Source organism: Macadamia integrifolia, chromosome 5, assembly GCF_013358625.1.
Source record: "Macadamia integrifolia cultivar HAES 741 chromosome 5, SCU_Mint_v3, whole genome shotgun sequence".
Classification (NCBI taxonomy): Eukaryota; Viridiplantae; Streptophyta; class Magnoliopsida; order Proteales; family Proteaceae; genus Macadamia; species Macadamia integrifolia.
In genome coordinates, this window is record NC_056561.1 from 6,098,937 (window position 1) to 6,120,810 (window position 21,874).

Here is a 21,874-nt window from a genome sequence, read left to right on the forward strand (position 1 = left end):
TTGTAGTAGCACTAAAACCAAAGACTTAGTAATGTTGTTTAGGTGTATGTGATTTAAAATGACTTGCATGGCATGTAGTGCATATGATGTGTTGTGATGTGTGGACTGTTGTGTGTGGTCCACCTCTCTACTTACTGAGCTAGTGAGCTCATTCCACGTGTACACCCCTTTTTAGATGATTTTGCAGGTCATGCATCTGAGGAGCATGGGGTGGGTCCCACAGTCGAGTTTCCTGAGGAGGACTGGTGGACCCCTGATGAGTTTGAGCACGGCGTAGCCGGCGCGTGTGAGAGCTGTGCTGCGGGCCAGCGGTTCTGAGGCCGAGCTGAGCTCCAGCCTTGATACCGAGCCGAGCTGTGTACTCTGATGATTTTGATGATTTCCTGTATATATTTGATATTCGAACTTTATTCTTTTTGTGTATATATCATGCCTTCGGGCCCAAATGTATATAATGATTGTATCACCATTTGGGTATCAAGTATATGGGAATTATTTACAGGTAAAACTTAGTCTTCCGCTGATATGATGAATTGATGTTAGTGTGTGTATGCTGTGGTGGAATACAGTATCTGATGATCCTGGCAGGTTTGGGTTAACCGGTGTTAACTCGGTCACCGCTCCGGTTCAGGGTGAACGGGGTGTGACAATTCCACTAACCCAAGTTCGCTAGTTCCATAAACCCCGATTTAACCACGAGACTGAGTGAAATCTAACTCATAATCTAGGAGGGTGGCACGTATAAATTTACAAGATCAATCCAGCAGGCAACAGTTTAGAGAATCACATACAGCCTTACAACTACTAAAATCCAGCATGCCCCCCCCCCCCAATAATCCCCCTTGGTAAGATTATGAATTTGAACACAAAGCATATACATATACATATATATATATATATATCATGTTGAAGCGTGGATTTTGTCTCCTAAGCACACACACACACACAGGAGGATAAAAAAGACAGATTTGGATACTGGTAGCTTTTATTCGCTCTCTCTCGGGTAAATGAAACAGTATTAGAATGTTAGAAATATGTGTAAAGTCCAAATATTAGCAAGCCACATCTTAACATTATAATGTGAAATAATTTACATTCAATAGCATGAGATGGATAGAATATAGAATGACAGAAGAAGAGGGAAATTTTATTCCAAAATCATGACTACTCATCATGCCTCGGAGTCTCCAGCCAGATGTTTAGTGTACACAGAATTATCAGAAGAATTGTCACTCCTTCCAAAAGATGACTATGGTATTAAAGGCTCCAGCTGGACAGTAAAAATGTATGGTTTACATTTACCAATAGCTTATTCGGCTGCGTCCATACTTCTGGTGGAATTGCTTCTTTGTCATGCACCATGTCTCATTGAAGGTGCTCATCTGTATCAACACAAACATTTCCGTAGTAAGAGAAATCGTGAGTGGTTCAAAAATATCGATATGTATTGCCATGCATGTACCGTAGCGTGTGTGTGTATGAATAAAATATGCTTTTGTGTTATTTGCATGCTAGAATTATTGTCAGCCAATAAGAGTGGATTCAATCAGCGGGAAGGAGTTCTCCGATGAGCAGCCAGTTGTGACTTGTTAGGTGAACCCAGGTCTTTGCTCTTGTAAATTTAGGTCTCTTCAGTTCCAAACCCAGGTATTTGGTACAACCCCCACAGGCTTTTCCAATTTAGCAAGTTGGCATCCTCAATGCATAATTCTCTGCGTATTTGATTGTTTAGGAAGCAAAGCAGCTTACATTGCTGATAAGCTTCGCCCCGAACCATGCAGAGTCAGTACCATAAGGGGGCGGAATAACTCTGATTCCATTGGACATGGCCACAGGAAGAATTTTACGCAGCTCCTTCTCCAACCTCTCTGAAACAAAACAATTGAAAAATGTAGTTAAGGGATTTGTGGGACTTCAGAACATTTGACAGCACTTCCCCCCCGAAACCTCAATTCGTTTGCACTGTTGAAGTGTCATAGTATTTAGAATTTTTTGGCTCCTTCGTCATCAATCCAACTCATACAAATGTTGCCAAAATGATAGATAATTGATAAACATAATAAATTAAGAGATTCTCGATACAGACCTGGCAGTCCTGGTAAACATGCACTCCCACCAGCCAATACTACAGTCTTGAACCATCCATCATCACCCATTACTTCTGCAGCTTGACAGTGGTCCATGCAGAGAGCTACTGCCTGATGCAAGCCCATCGTATGACTACATCATGGTAGAAGATTTCTTGTAAATCAGCACTCTCAAAACGCAATAACTTCAAGAAAAGTGAGTATAGGTGTAAAGCTGTGCCAATGCATACAAGATGCACATGTAGAGTTATAACCCATTATCAAAGTGCTCTCTAGAGCTTTGTGTGCCAAAAGCAAGTAACAAACCCCCTCCCCCAACCCCCCACCAAAAAAAAAAAAGAGGAATAAATATATGTTATTTGTACAGAAAACCAAAAGGGAAAAATGAGAAAATCAAATAAACACATTACATGGTTTAGACAGGCAAATTACATTCCCGACGCATGATTTGCTTCATTCTTCACTATGACGAGTAAAAAATGGTTTTAAAAGTGCTCAGGTTTAGATCCCAAACCCAAGCCCTAAACCCTTGCACACCCCTCTCCCTCTCGTTGTCTCAAACTTGCAAAGAACAAAGAATGAATTCTCCCTCATAACAACCATTTATATCCCTCCAAGATGAAAAACCGACTTGGTCATAAGAAACCCCAAACCCATGCACAACCGTTGGATCATAACATCATCCAACAGCTGGGATCAAAGGCATCTTTCAACACTTCAAGACATAGTTTGTGTCGAAGTTATTATGTTCATTAAAATGAAGAAAAAAAAAGAGGGGGGTGGGGGAACAATCTCTAATAACACTTGGAAATTGGAATCATCACCATATTTAGAGGTTGGTAAAAAAAAAAAAAGTCAAAATACCCTTTAAATTGTGTGAAAAAATTACATAATGAAAAAGTGTAAATCATACAGCCGAAAACTTGGTAAAAAAAAACCATGGCTGATGTAATACAAATTTAAAACTCACTGCAGATAGATATCTTAGACAACCCACCAAGGGAAGCATGTAGCTAAGGTGTTGGCATCCAGAAGGTTAAGGCTTGTTCAGCACCCCCTCACCCTCTATATTCCTATGTAGACATAGTAAATAACATCTTACGCTCTTTTTTTTCCCATAATTATACTTTGAAAATTTTCAAATTTCTTGAGCCACTTTGAAGGACGAACGCTGATAAACTGAAGGGGCTATAGGGCTGACATCACATGAACAACACTGTACATGCATCCAATCGAGAGCACACTCAGAATTAGACACATCATTCTTCCCAATAGCCAGAAAACATAAACTTTCCAGAGAACAACCCAAGATGAATGTCTAGAACACATTATAGGATTAACCGTAGAGTCAATGCATGCAGTTTAAATTTACAATATGTATTTGTTTTCAAATATATGTCCATCTTGTTATATAACCATCACATTAAGTTACAGTAATGGCCGTCTACATTATGACCCTCCCCAGACCCTGAGTGGTAGGAGCTTCATGCACTGGGTACACAACTTTCTATTAAGTTACAGTAATGGCTAAATTCCCCACATGAATTATTTGTTTCTAGTCAATTGCTTCTAAGTCCTAGAATCTAAGCCATAAGTCTGAATGCCTGAGGCCCAAGCATGAGTCAGCATGGTTGATGTGGAACTGGGGATAAAGAAAACCCTATTCGTTCACCGATGGCCCACTTAACACTTGACAAACCAAGGAATACAAAAATAATGGCAGAATTGTAAATTCTTTAACAAATCCAACACTTACTTTGGTACATAACAAGTGATGGCAGAATCATAAATAATGAAAACTCACAATAGGAATAAGTAGTAGTGAAACATATGGAAGAAAGAAAAGGGTATACTTGGAACTAAGGTTAAAAAAATAGGATGAATGACAATAAGGGGAGAAGTGGGGGGATATTATAGGAAACTGACTTAAAAAGGCATGTAACGTGGTTGAGGTGGGGATCGAAGGTTGAAGACAACCTTCAACAGCAACCAGAATACCAAGCGGAAGACCAGAAAGGCTGAGAGAGAGAGAGAACTCAACAGTTTTGGCCTCAGATTGGCCTGAAATTTCTGGTGGAGAATCGCAGCACAAGGATCTCTTGTTTTTCACAGCCAACGAATGGAAACAGAAACTGAGGAACCACTATGTAAGACCCGAATCAGAATCGGGAGATAGATGTTGCTGCTGTTAAGTTGCAGGCTTCGATTGGCACCACTAGAGGGGGTTTCGGGTTGATCTTCAGGGGGCTTGAATCGCTTAGGAGTTGCTTTCTTTGTTCCACATCTGTACCAACCTTCAAGGAATCAGGGTTCAGCTTGCCCTCTTTGGTTTTTAGAATCACCGTCAACACCAGTAGAGGAGAAGAATCAGTAACCAAGAGTCGTGAACGGTAAAGCAGGGAAGAAGAAGAAGAAGAAAATAAGAGAAGGAAAGGGAAGAGAAGAACAGAGAAAGGAGAGAGCTAAGGACGCCTCTTGGCAGCCATGGTTTCACCCAAACTATCATTCAATTCCGAAATTTAGAACAGTCTTCTCTATCGAGTTACATCAATATAAAGGAAAACTAACTAGCATAATAATAGAAACAGCACAAAAATGGAAACAAAATATTCTAGGAAACCAAAACAAGTCCTACGTATCTACCCATGTAACTGAACCTTCTAAAACTAATAAAATCAAATAAACTAAATATTGACCTATTTCTAAGTCTAAAAGAAATAAACAAAGAAATCAAACTACGAAGTAGCCCTAAATCCAACGCCCAGCTGCGTCAATGGTGGTCCACCAAAAGTATAAAACCTTCTCGGTTAAAATGGAAATGTACAGTTTCATAGTCAGGATATCTGAGAGATTTTGTTTAATTAAGGAATTGGTTGACATCTTCATACCAGAATTTTCGAATATAAGAAGAAAACATATTAGTTTTTAATGATTACAAGCTTCAAATGCAGTTTTCCGTGCAAGAAGTTTTTCTCACTACAAGTAAAGAAGTTTATCGGATGGTTTTGAGTCAGTACTCAATAAATTTCTGTGCCATGATCAGACAGTTTTTATTCTCCATGTACATGCGTGATTTTGTTTGTTTATTTATAATTTCCTCTAAATAAACTTTGGCAGGCAGGTAGGATGGGACAACCTGTTCGCTACCATTTCACCTAAAAGCTCGAACTGTTAGGGAGAAACAGCGTCAATGTCTACATCAACACTACCCCGCACGTGCAGGCCAAGATCACATGGTCCTTGCACATGGAGCTCATGCGGAATTTCCTTGTGCAACACCGAGGGAGAAGAAATATCGGGAAAACTCTTCCGATGCACTTGAACTCCCTGCTCTGATACCATGTTCATTACTGTTTCACTTGAATGCTTGAACTGTTAGGGAAGGGCAGCATCAATGTATACATCAACACAACCTGGGCTGAGCCCATTCCATCCAGTATGAACACTTAATTAGAAAGCAGTAGAAGCGGCTTCCCTTCTTGGTTTTTTGTTAGAAAAATAAAATACAAATGGAATCAGTTGAGTGGCCCTGAAGTCAAAACCAAAATACAAGCTGGACAGCAATTTCAAAAAAAGTAACCAGAATGTTAGAGAAAGATGCCTTACATTCCCCCCATAAGTGGTTGGAATAATATCTCCCCGGTTTGAAAGCGCTCCTTTGAGAGGGTAAACCATCCTTCTCCAGAAACTTCGAATGAGGCCTCTGTATCTTTAGAAAGCTCTGCTTCATAATCAGCAGCAACATAGCAGAGGTTCTGCAAGCCCATGCATCTACTATCAGGCAGTATAATTAAGAACAGGTTTTGTACAAAATGAAGAAAACTGTAGATGGACTTATGGAAAGGAAGGAAAAAAGAAAACACACACACACATGGATATGTGAGACAGAAAAGCAAAGTCACCATTTTAGTAGGAAGAAGGGGTTGCTGGAGGAAAAACCAGAGAGAATTTCAATATAATTGAAGTGTTTCTTTCAGAATTCAAAGGTTGTCTGCAACAAGCATTGTTTTGCATCCTCAGATGTTTCACATATATTTGACATTTTGGGTGTTCCATAGGTAAACTTCATTTTGATTCATTCTCAAACAAGAGGATATCTGCTACATGCAAACCCAAGAGAAGTAGCTGCACACCTTTTTGTTTAACTCCTTTTTAATTAGGCAAAAGTGTGCATATATTAATAAAAAAGTCAAATCCATTGTTATTTACATCCCTTAGCATCCTCATCAACCACACAATGAAGGTCAATAGGGAATAGATCTGGGTATAGCAACACTTATCATACCATTAACAATTATAACCAAAAAGTCCAGCGAATAACTTGTTTCCTTCGGCACCTATAAGAACTGGAATGCCTGGAATCACCACCCACTTGAAAAATGGAGCCCTCAACCATAAGACTCCATGGCCATGGAGATAAACCATGAACGCAATTTAAGGGATTTTTGACATCCATTGACAAATGCAGCTTCAAAAAACCATATTCTACAGCTACCCCTGCACCTCTCTTAACACATTGCATACTTAGATTCATCCAAGTTCTTAATATGTATCCCAATTCCCGATCCTGCCTTTATTTCAGTAATTGATCCATCAGAATTAACGCTTATAAACAAAACACATGCTTTTTAATTTGAGAAACAATGCCTTTCCCTTGAACTTGGAGTCCTCAGCTGCCACTCAATCTCTTGCTCCCAAGTTGGAAAGAGAGTAGCTGCACACTTTTGACTACTAATAAAAGTAGCTGCACACTTGGTTGAGTTTTTGGCCCCCTTCTGGCCCTCCCTCTCCTGAGGTCTTGTTCCCTTTTGCCCCTCCCCCCTTGTTTATTCTTTTCCTTGGTAATAAATTTTTATTTATTCACCCAAAAAAAAAAAAAAAGAGCCTGAAAGCTGTCAGAGGTTAAAATGATCTAAAATATCAAATCCTTCAGCTTTTCGGGCATTTAAATTCTCTGACAGTACAGAAGCATGCAGTGATAGGATGGCTAGAATCCCACATCTTCTAGGTTTAACTGAACAAAAAGTTTGGGCCTCACTTAACCAGTGTGGCTGGTATATCATAGGAGTGACACCATAAGCATTCTTTCAACAATATACGTAAAAGAAAGCCTTAAGCCTCTGATACATTAAGATGCAGAATTACCTCTTTTAATGTGCGGACAGTGAATAATGACCCAAAATTCATGTTCTTCTGTTGCATCAGATCCTTAAGGAACCCTGTAAGTTTTCGTGCTCCCTGTCCCAAAACTTCTACACCCACTTCACGCATCACTTTACCTCGTAAAACTGTAAAGCACCATAATAAATATCTGCAACTGAATTATCAAGAAATTTTGACAGATAAAAAAGACTTCTTCTAAGCCATGATGCATTTGTGTGTGTGTGTGTGAGAGAGAGAGAGAGAGATTGAATTCTTAGATGCCAGAAAAGGCTAAGAGAAAATTACAGAACAGCCAGTAAAATATCCTGATGAAGCCTTCTGGGTATTGTATTTAAGAAAATTGTAACTATTTTGATAAATCCTGAACCCGCACAGCTTAAATATGCTGCAACAATATCTATCTAATGCCAATATCCAAAAATAAAGAGAACAGAAATGATCAAAACAACTTACTTGGAACAACAGATGTTGCATGGAAACCAATATTTACAACAATGCCTGATGTTCGCCTTGCAGCATATAGAGCTAGACTTGCCTACATTTTTACAGTACATGGTAATTTAGTTTTAACAAATGCAAGGTGCTTTGATCTGAGGAGAATGAACCAACAATCCAGAACTCTCACAACATGTCTAGTACTCTTACTTGACCCTTCATAAAAGATATCTTGCACAAATAAATGTGGGTCCATAAAAACCATCTTTCGGACCATTGGCTTATGATGTAAAGGCATAACCTTTGTGGAATACTATCATGATCAAAGTTGATCATCATCATTGCCACTATTATGCTCACCACATGCACAGAGAAACTTTTGGTATATTTATTTCCAGAGAAAAAAATTAGGTGCATACACTATAAATAAATTTTTTGTTTCAAAAGAATATATTCTATGTGCATAATACGTGTAATATGAGAAAATACTGGTCTAATATATGTATTATATTATTAAAGTAATGCAGAAACTGAAACTACTACTGTCCCACCCCGTTCACACAGAACCGGGCCAGTGACCGGGTTAACACCGGTTAACCCAAACCTGCCAGGATCATCTGATACTGTATTCCACCACAGCATACACACAACTAATAAAAACTTATCAAATCAGCGGAAGACTAGGTTTACTACCTGTGAATAATCCCATAATACTTGATACCCGAATTATGATACAATAGTTATATACATGTGGGCCCGAAGGCATGATATTTACACAATAAAAGTACAATTCACATATCAAGTACATAAAGGAAACCATCAAAATAATCAGAGGACACAGCTCAGCTCGGTATCAAGGCTCGAGCTCAGCTCGGCATCAAGGGTTGAGCCCAGCTCGGCATCACATGGTAGAGCTCAGCTCGGCCTCAAAAGTGGAGCTCAGCTCGGCATCAGAACTGCGGTCCCGCAGCACAACTCTCGCACGGGCAATCAGTGTCGTGCTCTAACTCCTCAGGGGCCCACCAGTCCTCTTCGGGGAACTCGACTGTGGGACCCACCCCGTGCTCTTCAGATGGGTGACTTGCAAAATCATCTAAAAGCGGTGCACACGTGGGATGAGCTCACTAGCTCAGTAAGTAGTAAGATGGACCACACAACAGTCCACACATCAAAACACAATCGTATGCACTACATGCCATGCAATACCTTTTAAATCACATCCACCTAAGCAACATTACTAAGTCTTTAGTTTAGTGCTACTACAGCCATAGTGCGCGTATACTCCGGGTATGAGCCGCGAACTCCATCCCGCGATACGCCCATAGGGCTGTCGGAGAAGGCCCACCGTGAGTACTCGGAAAAGTAAAAACATGCCGACCACCGGCTCTCAACAGAAATGTAAATGACTGAAATTAAAGGTGCTAACTCCAGCAATTTAAAAGCAGTACGATTGGCCCTCTTGAATATACCACCGGGGTTGCCGACTGTCCTAATGACCCACCGGGTGTTATGTCTAACTGCCACAGTGACCCGACAACCGCGACCACTGCTTCCCCCCAAATGGTAACCCAACACCTTAACCCCTGTTGGGAAGGGTCGTAGCACGGGACGGTGAAAATCCTAAACCGCATGCTCTTATATGACAGTAGTACGATTGCATAGTGCCACCGCGTCCCATACCACGGGCCACCAATGCACTCGTTTCCAATCCGACTACGGCATCTAGTCTATTAATGCATTATGCACAATGATGTAAACATCCATCACATAAGCATCTCATCACTTGGCATTTAGAAAGTAAACATAGCACATATGCATAACAATGTGAGGATGACTAATCTACATAGCATATTCATGATGGCATGACTAGACTAGATACAATTAAATGAATGCCAAACAATGCCTTGAAACAAGGCCAAACGTCCTCTCCCCACTTAGTTGTAGTGTACAAGGATTCCCGTTCGGTACGGGTGAGATCCGGTGCGAGAAGCGTAGAATTTGGTGAACCTAACATGATTGAGCGGGGTTAGTACTTCACCATTTTGGAATCAAAATTAACACGATCCAATGACACGATCATGTTTAGAATCCTAAAAGGAGGTCACACGTCCGATTCGGGTCCAATCGGACGTAAAAATCACCTTCGGTGCCTCACAGGTGGGTCAGACAGCTCACCTGTCTGGCCCACCTGTTTGGACCGACGGGTAGGCTGGCCCGCCGGTTTGGCCCGCCCGTTGGGCCAGGGGGGTCTGCTAAGACCGACGGGCAGGGTGGCCCGCCGGTTATGCCCGAAGGCCCTGCCCTCTCAGGCGGGTGCCCACAGGCGGGCCAGATGGCCCACCGGTTTGGCCCACCGGTCTTGGCAGGAAAACTGCTGTTTCTTCCCAACTTCCTCCATTCTTTGGGGATTCAAATGGGGCTTTTCCCAACCCATTCTTCACACTTTCAATGTCTTATAGGATGGTTCTAACCTAGATCTAGGTTAGATTCAAGTGATGGGAAACCATTTTACCTTCTTTGCTCAAGAACACCTTCAAAACCCCAAAATCACTTCAAATCCACAATGCTTCTCCAACCTTGTAAATACTTCTTCAAATCCTTCAAGATCAACACATAAATCATCTATTAAACCTTAGATTCATCATTTCAAAGGGGATTTACAAGATCTCAAGAAACCCTACTCGAATCAAGGGTTTATGCTTGGGTATGATGAATGTTCAAGGAACCCTACCTTGCTTACCTCTAAATGTAGATCTAGTGTTGAAGATCACTCTTCCGGCGCCGGAATGGGAAGATCAAGCTTCGGCGCCGCTGAAATCCTTCTCTTCTTCCTCTTCCTTCTCTTCCCTTCTTCTTCACTTTCTTTTCTCTCTCCTCTTTACTATCCTCACCAACATACGGGTGTCATAAATGAAAAGAAAAGAAAATCATAAATGCTATATATATATATATATATATACTTCCTAAATAACTAAATAGTTCACATGGATGGATCACTCAGGTAGTGAGTGCGCCCACCTGTCCGCCCACCTGAGGGCCAAAACTTGGGATTTTAACAGAGTTCGGGCCTCGGCGCGAACCCCACCCCCGGCATATGAGGTGGTATACGTATACACCTTAATATACGGCTACAATACCTGCTTTATCCGTACATGGCCTTATGATAGGTGCATGTACACGGCTTGGGTACTCCCGTCTCTTCTGGCACTGGCTCGGACTTGTCGGGCCAGCCGGTGTTTAAGGTCACCCTTGCCATCATAGTCCATAAGGAGCCCGCTCTAACTCTCTCCGGTTCGGGTCCTGCATAGTTAAACCGGGTCAACCATGTAATCAGATCGGGTTTAATAAGTAGGGTATTACAGAAACCCTAACCCAAGTTTGAAATAGGGATTCTGCTCTACTGCTGATTTTTGACAGAAAAAAAAAAAAAAAACATCAAATAACTACAGTAGGGTAACAGGTAGGACTCTAAAATAGGAATACTCCCTGGAAAACTAAAACAGAAAAGGAATTCCAGTGGGAACTCAAAATATAGCAGAAACAGATTCACGGTATTGAAGGAGAAATTTTAGAAACTTAAAAAGGGAAAATTCCAATTGGGCTGAATCTCAAGTCTTGGGTACCATTTGATCAAATAAAACCAGGAAGACTGATTTTTCAGTCAGTCAATCTACAGGAAGGTGCAGCTTGAATTGTTCTGGTTCTGATCAGAATTTCTGATATCTAATGGAATCATGGAATTGATAAAACAGTACTCATATATCCCAGGGAAGAAGTAGAAGTAGAAGTAGAAGAAAATTGAAGAAAAAAACAGTTGTCAATCCACTTATATATGTCCTAGGAAAACTGATGGATTCAATCTAACATCATCATGGATTTCAGAATCCTACCCACATCAGGATCGTATAGGTACACAACCAGGAGGCCAAGGTTTATGATACTCCCCAAATCAGCGTTCAGATCAATCCCAAATTACTATCATAACTAGGTCTCCTCAAGTTCTTTAACTACACAAAGTATGATTCCAATCAATTGGTTGGATTTGGAGTAATGAATCACTGAAATAGCAACTACGGTTTCAGAAATAGAAATAATGACATATCTTCTCACCCACACCACAAATCAGCATAAGATTATAGTCGCATGCTCCATTCAATAGGTAGAACACAATACACAAAAATCAAACTGATCCAGCGGCCAGGTTCTTCAAATCGCCGGCCAGTTTTAGAAACTAGTCGATATCTTCACATTGACACAGTAGTTCAACATGAAACTAACATCAGTTCCTCATCTCAACATATAAAACATAATATCTAGAAACCACATTGAACCAACGGCCAGGTTTCAGAAATTCAGAAACTCACAAAATAGTAACTAGTATTAGAAAATAGCAACTATAGTTATCTCACAATAGGCAGGCCTGACGTGGCAGAACTTGAGGTTGAAAGTAGAGCTGGGACAGTCCTTTAAATCTTCAAAACTTCAGTCCAATCAGCAGGGTAGATGCTGTTCCAGAAATCCTTCAAAGTAACTGCCAAGAAACCCTCATATCAGGAAACGACAAGCCTCTTGTAACATTGGGATAACTTCAGCTCCCCACGGAAAGCAATATCACAACATAAGATCCATAAACAGTGAATAATCAAGGGAGATAAATCAGTTCTAGCACAATCCTACATCACACAAGGAAGAACACCACAAAGCCATTGTTTTCTTTCTCTTTTGGCTAAGTTGTGGGGTGTATTAGTAGCCCCCTCTTTTATTAATAAACAGCAACCTGAATCCCTCCTTGTGTGGTAAAGGATATCTCCTTACAATATGGAAACCCTCAAATTAGAAACTGATTACAAAATAGAATCTAACTTATAGCTACTTAACAAAATAGAAACAGTCCCTAAATTAGTAACTACTACTAGATAAAAAAGAATCTATATCAAAATATAAAGTTATAATTTAAATAAAGGTACTAAAACTACAATGATCCCTCATCTGTCAATGCCTTCAATGACTGTGTTAAGGATATTGGGGTTAATGATCTCCGATGGTCTTGTGCCAAATTTTCTTGGCACAATAAACGGGCTGGCCAGCATCGGATTGCCTGCAAACTTGACCGAATCCTTGTTAATGATGCTTGGCTCACTTCCTTCCCTTCTTCTCATGCTACCGTTTGCCTCCCGTGTATCTCGGACCACATCCCCATTGATCTCCTTGTTTAGCGCTACCTTTCCTTTGGCCCCAAGCCATTCAAGTTCTTCGACATGTGGTCCTCCCACGCGGATTTCCTTCCTCCTGTAGCTGAAGCTTGGGCCATCCCAGTCCAGGCCTTCACCTACCCCTTGATTGCTTTCTCTAGGAAACTGAAAAATGTCAAGGCCGCTCTTAAGATGTGGAACTCCTCCACTTTTGGCAACATCTCTTCCCGGGATTCAGACTGTCGTGCCAAGCTTGCCGATATTTAGGGAAGGCTTCAAGTGGATATGCACAACCTTGCTCTCGCCTCCGAGGAGCATGACATCTCCCTCTAGCTCTCTTCTCTCATCTCCCAAGAAGAGAGTTTTCTCAAGCAGAAATCCAAGATCAAGTGGTTGGAACTGGGTGACTCCAATTCTACTTATTTTCATTGGTCTCTCAAAGCCCGAGTCAATTCTAACACCATAATCCATCTGCTTATGCTGGCTCCTCTCTTTTTGCCCCTGATGCCATCAACCTGGAAGCTTCTTCCTATTTCTCTGATCTATTAAACCCTCCTCCTCCTCCTCCTCCTCCTCCATTCCATCCCTTCTGATGGCAAGATCTCTAAAGCTCTCCTCTCTCATTCCTCTAGCAAGGCCCCTTGACCTTGAGGGACATCATCAAGTCTAATCTCTTACAGGCCATTCGTAGCTTCTTCTTGAACCCCTCCCAGATCTCAAGGATCAATCAAACTTTCATTTGCCTTGTCCCTAAATTTGATAGAGCCAACTCTATAGGGGACTTAAGGCCCATTTCCCTTCGCAAGCTGCTCTACAAATTCATTGTCAAAATCCTCGCTAATAGGATTCATCTTGTTGTTGACTCTCTGGTCAGCCTGAATCAATCTGCCTTCATTGCTGGTACAAGTATCTCTGACAACTACATTCTCTATCAAGAGATGGTTCGTGGGTTTGATAGAAAATCCTACTCCCCTGATGCTCTCCTCAAAATCGACATCCAGAAGGCCTTCGATTCCATCAGATGGGACTTCATATCCCAAGTCCTCCCTGGTATGTCCTTCCCTCCTGCTTTCATTGGTTGAATCCATTCTTGTATCTCTTCATCATCTCCCTTGAAGTCCTTTCCAGATCCCTACAATCTTCCACTGACCTCCATCTCATCTCCCCTCTCCCTAAATGCAAATCCCTCAACCTCACCCATCTTGCTTTTGCCAATGACCTCATGATTTTCTCCAAGGCTGACCATTCCTCCATCAGATCCATTCTCTCCTCCCTCCAGCTCTTTGAAAATTTGTTTGGCATCCACACTAACCTTCTCAAATCCTATATCTTCCTTGTTGGGGTCTTGGACGAGGTTAAAGCCTCCCTCCTGGGAATCTCGGGATTCTCCCTTAGCTCTCTTACCTATCAAATACTTGGATCTTCCCCTTATCACTGCCAGACTAACGCTTCACCATTGCACCCCTATGCTTGACCTCATCAGGAAAAGGTTCTAGCTTTGGAAGGGCAAGCTCTTCTCCTATGATGGTAGATTGGAGCTCATCCACTCTGTCCTATAGTCCCTTCACATCTATTGGTCCGGCTCCTTTTGGCTTCCTCAGTTCACCATCAAAGCGGTTGAGACCCTCTTCTATGCCTTCCTTCGGAAAGGTATTGATAGTGCTAGATTCCTCCACCCTACCAAATAGTCCTCCGTCTGCTGGCCTTTATCGGAGGGGGGATTGGGCCTTTATAGGATCCAAGATGCCAACTTTGTCAGGATTCTCAAGCTCATCTGGAAGCTTGTGTCCAAGCACAATAGCATCTAGGTTTCTTGGATCTATTCCTACCTCCTCCGTTCTGATTCGCTTTGGACCACTTCCCCTCACCCTGATGCCTCTTAATTTGGTAACATATCCTCTCCCTCCACCCCTCTGCCTAGCGTGCCATTTGCTCCATTGTTGTGGATGGGCATTCCACCTCTCTTTGGCTTGAAAACTAGCACCCCTCCGGAGTAGTCCTCCCCCTTGTGAGCTCCAGGTCCATTTACTCCTTTGGATTGGATAGGCTTTCCCATGTCTCATCCATAATTTCGAATGGCTCCTGGAACACTCCTCCCCTCGGCCTTCTCTTTCCTCCACTTGGGCCTCCCTTCCTATCCTCTCCCCTGGTTCTAGTGACCATGTCATCTGGTCCCCTGGCCCTTCAGGTTCGTTCTCCTTTTCCACAGCTTAGAATTTAATCCGCCCCATCTCCCCCCACCTTGGCACAAACGTGTTTGGTTCAAGGGCCGTATTCCCCACCAGGGCTTCTCCTCCTAGAGGGTCCCATCGTATCTCCTTCAATTATGTCTTCAATTTTCACTTTCTCAAACTCCATTGTAGTGCCGTGTTCCTTGAATTCTAACCCAACAGCTTGGAAGTTTTTGGAGATTAAAATGTGAGTCATGTGACTGAAATTAAAGGAAACTGGAAATTGTTCCTATTGTAAAGTCAAAATAGGTATTTTTAGTACAATTCTAACTCGGGGCATCTAAAGAATTTCCGGGCCAGTTACACATCTCAAAAAATAAATTATCTTTGACCATCAAAGCAGAAAAGGGTGGAAAAAAGGAAAGAGTGCACTTAAAGAGATATAAGAAAAAAATAATAATAAGGTTAAAAAGTATAACCTACTTGATTGATGGCACAAACAGCAGGAACATCCATTTCAAACAGGACTGAATAAATGGCTGTTTTCAGTTGCTTTCTCGCTGCTTTGGCAGATTCAGTGTCTGGAAGGGGAATAACAAAAAGCGAACCACTTTAATATGAATGATACCAAGTTAAATGATGCATATCAATTAATAAAATGAATATAAATACAATGCTTGAATTTGTAAAAAAATGTACATTTGGAGAGTAAAACCAGCTGGTCAAGATGGCAAAACATAAACACAAAATCAAACACCTCATAAAATGGAATCCACATTTGACGGTTTTATTAAGGCTGAACTGCAAAGTGACAATATAAGCAACTGGAAACAAATAAATACTGTGTTATACCTTCAATTATGAGTGAATTAAATATTCTAATTCAATATGTATATCATCATGTCCAAAAAAACTTCACTGAACACTAAAAGCCGGCTTTTAGGTATCCTCCAGCACTGTATAAGAAAGAGTTTTATCCATAGATGTATAAGAAAGTCTACGTTGATCTATACTTCACCCAATGGAAAACCCCTCCACGCACAATGGAAGAAAACACATAGCCCAAGTACATCCTCAGTCACTTATGAGTTACAACTGAGCATAACAAAGATTATCCCTACATAATTATAAAATAAGAGCGCATAGTTTGTAAAGGAATCGATATCGTTCAGAGAAGGTGAATACTATCATCTCAGGTATAGATGCAATTCTCACCTATGTTGCTTACCACGGCCATTATGCTACAATATAGTTTCAGAATGCTTATTACATGGAAACCATCATAATGGACACACCAATATTGAATATAGCAGCTAAAAATTAAGGAAAAAAAATTCATTGTGGGGCTGATAATGACATGGTGGCTCACCATCATAATGGCTGACTGGGATGGAAACAACAACTGGCTGCATTGAGGGCTTCACCTGCATTCTGTAAGGAGATATAGTTGACATATTATCTAAAAGGATATTGCAAAGGAAAACAATTATTCATTCAAAACTCAGATGGGGGAATACTTATTGATGTAATATCCTATAAGGGTAGAATTGTCATAGTGGTGTTAGGTCCTTGTACTCATACCTCAACTATTATAAATAAAAGAGGACTGGTGCCAATTAGACACAAGTCATTATTCCCCAAAATCATCATGGTGTCAGAGCAGAGATCCAACACAAGATCTCTGACCTAGGGTTTCCAAAAAGATGAAACAATTCTCGGGTTTCCTCTCCCTTGCATCGTGTCTCTCGGTTCTCTTGCCTCCCTCTATCGCCTCTCTCTCTAGCCTTTCTTCTCACCTTCTTGCCTCTCCTTTATTTATTTTGGTTCAACTAGGTCTCCGCCCTCGGTGGTGAGTTACTTCCACCGTGGTCTTCTTTGTGGTTTGATCTCCATGTCTTGAATCAATGAACAGATCTCTATGAGTTTTTAGATCTGGAAATTTTTTGCTTGTTCGTGGATTCTTTTTTAAATCAAAAACCATAGCGACGTCAGAAGATACAACTGCATCAACTGTTTTGGACAGAGTGGGTGATGTAGATAAGTCACTTGGGCTTATTTTATTGCAAATAAGCCTTGGGTTGTGTTATGTATGTGCTGGGCCTTTGATCCCATGGGTTTTCTTTGAAATTGGCCACTTTAATAGGCCTAAAATATGGGTAGAAGGTAGGAAAACGGGATTTTATTCATTAGTTTAATTAGTTGCTATTTAATTTAACAAATGCCTATTAGGCCATTAGTTAGTTGTAAAGTCCTATATGGACTATTAGTTTGTTAGTCCTACTCCATGTTGGAATCATAAAGTCAAGTCCTAGTCCTATTTTGAATTCCTAGTTGTAATAAGAGTGTCTAGTCCTATTGGGAAACTAGCTCCTAGTTGTAGTAGGAGTGTCTAGTCCTATTGGGAAACTAGCTCCTAGTATTAGAATGATTGTAAACTTCCCCTCTATAAATAGAGAGGCATATGTACCATTATTGAACAGATATGAATGAAAGAAAGTTTGCATTTATGAAAGAAAGTTTGCAATTAAATGCTTAGAGCAGCTGAGATAGTTGTGGGTGAGAAGCCCAGACTGAGATAGCCACTTCCTTTATTCTCTTTCACCCTTCTCAACCTCCTATTTGTTTTAATTCTTCTTTTTTATTTTATTTTCTGTAACATTCAAGAGGTATAGTTCAGATTTTGATAAAAGTCTCAAGAAATCAGAACCGATCAGCAATCCTAGTGGGAATAGGAGAGAGATCAATCTCCTCTCTTTCTCTCTTCTGTACTCTGTTCAGCCAGGGCTTCAATCAGGGTATTCCAGGCCTCATAAGGGTCCCACGATCCTTATCTAGTCACTATTGGAAGCATTCAGCTGTTGTTCTTGAAAGTTCTTCTCAGTTTTCTCTCCTAGGTCAGAAAATCAAGAAAGCTTGTAACTTCACAACCAACCGTCAGAATCCTCCCAACTTTGGGAGTTTTTGTACCCTCCCTAGGGACTATCTATCCCCAAGAGTGCAACTCAATCGGACTCCTACAGACTTGGCCGCACCTCTCTCTCTCGCCAGCTCTATAACAGGTCTTTCTCTCTCCTATCGGGTTAGGTTTTGGGCTGGTTTTGCTCCTATATGGGTATTGTATCCTTGGGGATTTATTTGATGGTATTATTTCTTTGTTTCTTACTCCTATTTGTATTATTTAGGGTTTAAACTGCGGAGTTAGTTACTTGTAATCTAACTGCGTTAGGTAATCTACTCCTACATTAAGTGGTATCAGAGCTTTGAAGAAAGCTCCAAACAAATCAGGGCTTAACCGAAGATGGTTCCATCAGTTTGTTACTTCACTAGGGATACATTCTACATCCTTGATTGGTTAGATTCTCTACAGGAATATTTTGACTACTATAACTTGACAGAGACACAAAAGCTTCAAGTTGTTTGTTTTCGGTTGATTGGTCATGCTAGAGATTGGTGGAGTCCATGAAAAGCGACTCCGAGTTCGAGGACATGAGCCTAGGACTTGGGAAGAGATGAAGTACGAGTTAGTGACACAATACCTCCCTGTATATTTAGATAAGTCACTTGGGCTTATTTTATTGCAAATCCTTGGGTTGTGTTATGTATGTGCTGGGCCTTTGATCCCACGGGTTTTCTTTGAAATGGACCACTTTAATAAGCCTAAAATATGGGTAGAAGGTAGGAAAACGGGATTTTATTCATTAGTTTAATTAGTTGCTATTTAATTTAATAAAGGCCTATTAGGCCATTAGTTGGTTGTAAAGTCCTATATGGACTATTAGTTAGTTAGTCCTACTCTATGTTGGAGTCATAAAGTCAAGTCCTAGTCTTATTTTGAATTCCTAGTTGTAGTAAGAGTGTCTAGTCCTATTGGGAAACTAGCTCCTAGTTGTAGTAGGAGTGTCTAGTCCTATTGAGAAACTAGCTCCTAGTATTAGTATGATTGTAAACTTCCCCTCTATAAATAGAGAGGCATATGTACCATTATTGGACAGATTTGAATGAAAGAAAGTTTTCATATATGAAAGAAAGTTTGCAACTAAATGCTTAGAGCAGCTGAGATAGTTGTGGGTAAGAAGCCCAGGCTGAGATAGCCACTTCCTTTATTCTCTTTCACCCTTCTCAACCTCCTATTTGTTTTATTCTTCTTTTTTATTTTATTTGCTTTAACATTCAAGAGGTATAGTTCAGATTTTGATAAAAGTCTCCAGAAATCAGAACCGATCAGCAATCCTAGTGGGAATAGGAGAGAGATCAATCTCCTCTCTTTCTCTCTTCTGTACTCTGTTCAGCCAGGGCTTCAATCAGGGTATTCCAGGTCTCATAAGGGTCTCACGATCCTTACCTAGTCACTATTGGAAGCATTCAGCTGCTGTTCTTGAAAGTTCTTCTCAGTTTTCTCTCCTAGGTCAGAAAATCAAGAAAGCTTGTAACTTCACAACCAACCGTCAGAATCCTCCCAACTTTGGGAGTTTTTGTACCCTCCCTAGGGACTATCTATCCCCAAGAGTGCAACTCAATCGGACTCCTACAGCCCTAGCCGCACCTCTCTCTCTCCAGCTCTATAACAGGTCTTCCTCTCTCCTATCGGGTTAGGTTTTGGGCTGGTTTTGCTCCTATATGGGTATTGTATCCTTGGGGATTTATTTGATGGTATTATTTCTTTGTTTCTTACTCCTATTTGTATGGTTTGGGGTTATAAACTGCGGAGTTAGTTACTTGTAATCTACTCCTACATTAAGTGGTATCAGAGCTACGGTTGAAGAAAGCTCCAAACAATCTATCAGCGCTTAACCGAAGATGGTTCCATCAGTTTGTTACTTCACTGGACAAAGGGATACATTCTACATCCTTGATTGGTTAGATTCTCTACAGGAATATTTTGACTACTATAACTTGACAGAGACACAAAAGCTTCAAGTTGTTTGTTTTCGGTTGATTGGTCATGCTAGAGATTGGTGGAGTCCATGAAAAGCGACTCCGAGTTCGAGGACATGAGCCTAGGACTTGGGAAGAGATGAAGTACGAGTTAGTGACACAATACCTCCCTGTATATTTCCAAAGAAGGCTCTTCCCTCCACAAGAATCCCATCAGAATACATCTACTGCTGCCCAATCTAATGATCAGCCATGTTATTTTCATGGGGAATTCCTTGAATGGATGCGTGAATTATACATGTACTTTGACAACTACAACTTAACAGAGACACAAAAACGCCAATATGCATGTTCCTAGATGAGTGATTGTGTTCGTATACAATAGAAAGTCCGCGAAAGGCAACTTCAAGCTCAAGAATGTAAACCTAGAACGTGAGACGAGATGCAGTATGAGTTGGCAGGCATGTACCCATCTGAGCATGAAAGAAACATGTACTTTCTTCCACCATATGTCCAAAAGCCACCCACACTTGACAATACCATGAAGGAATCATCGGTTTCTATTGCAAATGAGCAACAAGAGAAGACACCTCTGACTAGTGAACTAGAGTCAAAAGTTGAGGTTAGTGTTAAAATTTTTCCAGCCATTCCTATTGTTGAGGAAGAACTAGTCATTGATGTTCCCATCAACGAGACTCATGTGGGAGAAGTAGAAATCAACAAGGTTGCCACAATGGACAATAAGGTTGAGACTAGGGAACTTGACACTACAACAACTGTGATGATTGTGAACAGCCAAGAGGAAGATCCTAAGGAGTTCAAGAATGAAGTTGTGTTTGAACCATCAATGGAACCGATTAGGAACCACCAGGTAGATGAACCAAAAGAGCTTTATGTTGCATTGAAGTTAGAAGAGATCAAAGGTGCATATGTAGATGACCCTATGGATACATCCGAAGATGTTGAAGTTGAACATGTGGAGTTTGTCATCCCATTAAGGTATCTTGAAGATCGAGCTCCTCACATTCTAGACTACATCTTTATCATCAAAGATCTACCTGAATTTTTCTATGGCTTGAAGAGGGACGTGCACCATGATATAATCACCCTCACACTCTACAAAATTCGACGAATGTTTTCTAAGAGAGGGCGATTTGATGTAGATAAGTCACTTGGTCTTATTTTATTGCAAATAAGCCTTAGGTTGTGTTATGTCTGTGTTGAGCCTTTGATCCCACGGGTTTTCTTTGAAATGGACCACTTTAATAAGCCTAAAATATGGGTAGAAGGTAGGAAAACGGGATTTTATTCATTAGTTTAATTAGTTGCTATTTAATTTAATAAAGGCCTATTAGGCCATTAGTTGGTTGTAAAGTCCGCGAAAGGCAACTTTAGCTTGAATGTAAAATAAAGGCCTATTAGGCCATTAGTTGGTTGTAAAGTCCTATATGGACTATTAGTTTGTTAGTCATACTTTCTATGTTGGAGTCATAAAGTCAAGTCCTAGTCCTATTTTGAATTCCTAGTTGTAATAAGAGTACCTAGTCCTATTGGGAAACTAGCTCCTAGTTGTAGTAGGAGTGTCTAGTCCTATTGAGAAACTAGCTCCTAGTATTAGTATGATTGTAAACTTCCCCTCTATAAATAGAGAGGCATATGTACCATTATTGGACAGATTTGAATGAAAGAAAGTTTGCATTTATGAAAGAAAGTTTGCAATTAAATGCTTAGAGCAGCTGAGATAGTTGTGGGTAAGAAGCCCAGGCTGAGATAGCCACTTCCTTTATTCTCTTTCACCCTTCTCAACCTCCTATTTGTTTTAATTCTTCTTTTTTATTTTATTTGCTGTAACATTCAAGAGGTATAGTTCAGATTTTGATAAAAGTCTCCAGAAATCAGAACCGATCAGCAATCCTAGTGGGAATAGGAGAGAGATCAATCTCCTCTCTTT

The 21,874-nt window shown here is 40.7% G+C and overlaps 1 protein-coding gene across 1 annotated transcript in view; it reads right to left on the reverse strand.

The window, feature by feature from the left end:
- Positions 1-1,004: 1,004 nt before the first annotated feature.
- The window catches only part of LOC122079963 (actin-related protein 8-like), a 30,383-nt gene continuing 9,513 nt past the window's right edge, over positions 1,005-21,874 (reverse strand). The window contains exons 4-11 of the mRNA XM_042646775.1: positions 16,418-16,479; positions 15,532-15,629; positions 7,704-7,785; positions 7,233-7,375; positions 5,694-5,842; positions 2,087-2,220; positions 1,750-1,868; positions 1,005-1,382 (exon numbers count right to left, since the gene is read on the reverse strand). Coding sequence (XP_042502709.1) covers positions 1,299-1,382; positions 1,750-1,868; positions 2,087-2,220; positions 5,694-5,842; positions 7,233-7,375; positions 7,704-7,785; positions 15,532-15,629; positions 16,418-16,479 — 871 coding nt within the window. The 3' untranslated portion in view covers positions 1,005-1,298. The remainder of the gene's footprint in view (positions 1,383-1,749; positions 1,869-2,086; positions 2,221-5,693; positions 5,843-7,232; positions 7,376-7,703; positions 7,786-15,531; positions 15,630-16,417; positions 16,480-21,874) is intronic.